General features: G+C 38.9%; 1 protein-coding gene across 2 annotated transcripts in view; it reads left to right on the forward strand.

Moving 5' to 3' along the window:
* Positions 1-1,989: 1,989 nt before the first annotated feature.
* lrp4 (low density lipoprotein receptor-related protein 4) overlaps positions 1,990-3,069 on the forward strand; it is a 68,274-nt gene continuing 67,194 nt past the window's right edge. For both annotated transcript variants that reach the window (XM_060877239.1, XM_060877244.1), the window contains exon 1: positions 1,990-2,231. In XM_060877239.1, coding sequence (XP_060733222.1) covers positions 2,180-2,231 — 52 coding nt within the window. In that variant the 5' untranslated portion in view covers positions 1,990-2,179. The remainder of the gene's footprint in view (positions 2,232-3,069) is intronic.

A 3,069-nucleotide genomic window follows, 5' to 3' on the forward strand; every position in this document is an offset into this window, starting at 1 on the left:
TCTCGCTCCAGCATTGTGTCTGTGACGATTCCAAGCTTTTGTCATCTCCCTCTTTGTGTGTGTGCGTGTGTGTGTGTGTTTTATGACCATTCTCTGTTTAACGTGTTCTGACTCAGTCTTGCCTCGTCGGTGCCTGTTTGCCGATTCCGCATCTCGTTCTGCTAGTGTTCTGTGTTTATTGTGTAGTCGTTTTGTTTCTCTCGTTTGAATCAAAGCAGAAACTTTGCCCTCGCATCTGTGTGCCTCCTTCAAGCTGAATTCTTTACTGGATTGGGTTATAAAGGCTTCTTTTACATTTATTTTCATGTAAACAAGAGCCTGGTTAAGACTAAAACTTTTAAGAGCGGCCTGTCCAAAGCAGCAGCAAGAAAAAAAAAAAGAAAGAAAAAAACTCAGCAAGACAAGTCATCATAAAACCATATATGTTAGAACAAACATGATATTTGTAATAAAAAATTTGAAAGCAATAAAGTGAAACAAAAGAGCATGGAAGCAAAGGCTTATCCATGCCAGCGTTTATTACATTGCTCTGTTTAAATTGAAGAGGTAAATCTTTTTGATGTGTAGTATTTCTAAATTTAATTGCTAGTGCGTTCAGTTCAGATAACAAAAGGAGTGATGGCGCAGTGCCAGGTTTCCACTTTCATCTGGCCCACACACCGCCATGCAGAGACAGAGATGAACTCATCCGAATCGGGCTGCCAGAACCAAGGCACAACTCAGTCTTAATGAGACTGAATCTCAATCATGATACCGAGCAGGACTTACAGGACGTTGAGGCTGAGTATAACGCAACAGTACATGGGCTGAGAGTATAAGGCAGCAGTAGAATTGCTGTGAGAACCTGTAACATGTTTCAGTAAAAATAGCTGAACCCCTAAGATCCTAAACTCATCCCCATTTCTCCTGGAGGACCAGAGCAGGTGTGTTAGGCCAAGAGGTGTGTTTTCTGACCTATCCTTTAGGTTGCACACCACAGATCTCGACCCATGGGTGATTTGGTGTTAGACAGCATCCCCAAGACACCAAAAGTGGATGAATGACCTTTTGGAACAATGTTGTCCATCTCTGCAGTTCACTTCCAGAGATGTGTAGAGTCTCACTGAACTCTGAAGCTCTTCTGATTGCTCGGAATGACCTTATTAAGATATTTTTTGTCTGTACTGTAGGCTGAATCTGAATTTGAAATGTAATCTGAAACTGTAATCTGAAATGTCTAGTGGATTAGACTCATGCATGTTCTGTTTTAGGCCTCATTAACACTAATAGACATTATAACGCTTTATAACGTGTTAAGTGTGCTCTCGCCTCAGTGTGTTATGCTCAGCGTTACACTTACTAACTAATCACTTTCACACTTATATGATTATTTATCTCATAGATGTCAACGTTAGAGGAGTTTTGCTTCCTTGAGGTCATTTTTGCTTTTCTCTATATTTTGTTGTACACTTTAAAAAAAAAAAAAAAAAAAAAAAAAGGTTTTAGTTTTACTAAAACCTTATTTTAATTTAATTTAATTACTTGATTGCTGGTTTTTCAGCAGGTAAACATTACATTTAATGATCTAAAAGTTCTTTAAATGTATATATGTTTGAGTGACACAGCATTAAGTTGTGTTTGAGTGACACAGCATCTTATGAGCATCTATTTAACTTTAAAATAGCATTAATAATAATAATAATAATAATAATAATAATACTTTTAGTTGTTTACGCCATGGACGTTACCACTGTTACAAAAGGTGCGTCCTATTTTAGTGTATTATCTGACAGTGCATTTAATATTGACAAACTTCTCACTACGCCTTTGGTTATAACTGCGTGTCGTTTCGGTTTTCTTTGACTCTCCTGCTGTAGGTTACGTCCCTTGATGCGGAGTAAATAGGATATTTCAGTCTTTCTAAAGAAGAATCCCCCCCCGCCCGCTGAGGGCTTTGGTACGGTCCGGCGCTCGCGCTGCAGCTGTTGCACTTTTCCTCTCGCTGAGCTGCTTCAGTTCAGCGCGAGTCTTCAGCGGTGTTCGGTACAGAAACTCAGCCTGTGGACGTTTCACCAAAACACCGCGTTTAGAAATGAGTTCTGTGTCTGCTTCGTGTCCGGTGTAGAGGATTAATGTGTTTACTAGCCGTACGTGTGTAAAGAGTAACTTTATAAGTGAGTGTGTGGGACGTTTATTGACCATGAAGCTTCCACTCCTCCTGCCTGGGCTTCTAACTTTGTGCCTCGCTCACAGTAAGTGCTGTTGCTGCTGCTGCCGCTGCTTTTCTTCTCTTTACTGATGTTTACATCTCTTTAGGGGGTAAAAACAGCAACAGTCGGTAAACAAGTGTTGGTTTGTGAACGCGTTTGTGTTACAGATATGAACAAATCCAGTTGTACATCCCTATAACCCAGAGAGGGATCTTCATCCATCTATCTATCTATCTATCTATCTATCTATCTATCTAGCTATCTAGCTATCTATCTATCTATCTGTCTGTCTGTCTATCTAATCTATCTATTTATCTGTCTGTCCATCTATCTATCTTTCTAATCTATCTGTCTGTCTGTCTATTTATCTGTATCTATCCATCTATGCATGCATCCATCCATCCATCCATCAGAGGTTCATAGGAGAGCATGAGGAACTTAACTCCATAACAGGAACTCCTGTAACATATCTATCCATCTATCTAACCAATGTTACAGGAGTTCCTCAACATGCTCTCCTATGAACATTTGATACACTCTTTTCACCCTATCACTGCATGCTTTTTTTTTTTTTCCTTTTTTTGCCTTACACTTTTTTTTTTTTTTAATGGAGGTTGTTTTGAAGCCCTGTAAGTTTTTTTTTCTTGTTTGAGAACCTCAGGAGATGGAAGTGTCTGTGGTGTTTCCATGTACGACTCCTTCACAGGAAAGCTCTAAATACAGATACTCACATCCTCCAGCAAGTTACTGTTGGAACAAAACACAGCTTAAAGTAAAAAAGAAAATTTTCTCTTTGGTTTTATAACATCAAGTGCTTCTTCTTCTTTCTGAGTCTCTATTTAAATAAAAGTAAATGTAAAAGGTTGTATTTTCCCAGTGT

The sequence above is a fragment of the Tachysurus vachellii genome, chromosome 1 (genome assembly GCF_030014155.1).
Source record: "Tachysurus vachellii isolate PV-2020 chromosome 1, HZAU_Pvac_v1, whole genome shotgun sequence".
NCBI classification, from domain to species: domain Eukaryota; kingdom Metazoa; phylum Chordata; class Actinopteri; order Siluriformes; family Bagridae; genus Tachysurus; species Tachysurus vachellii.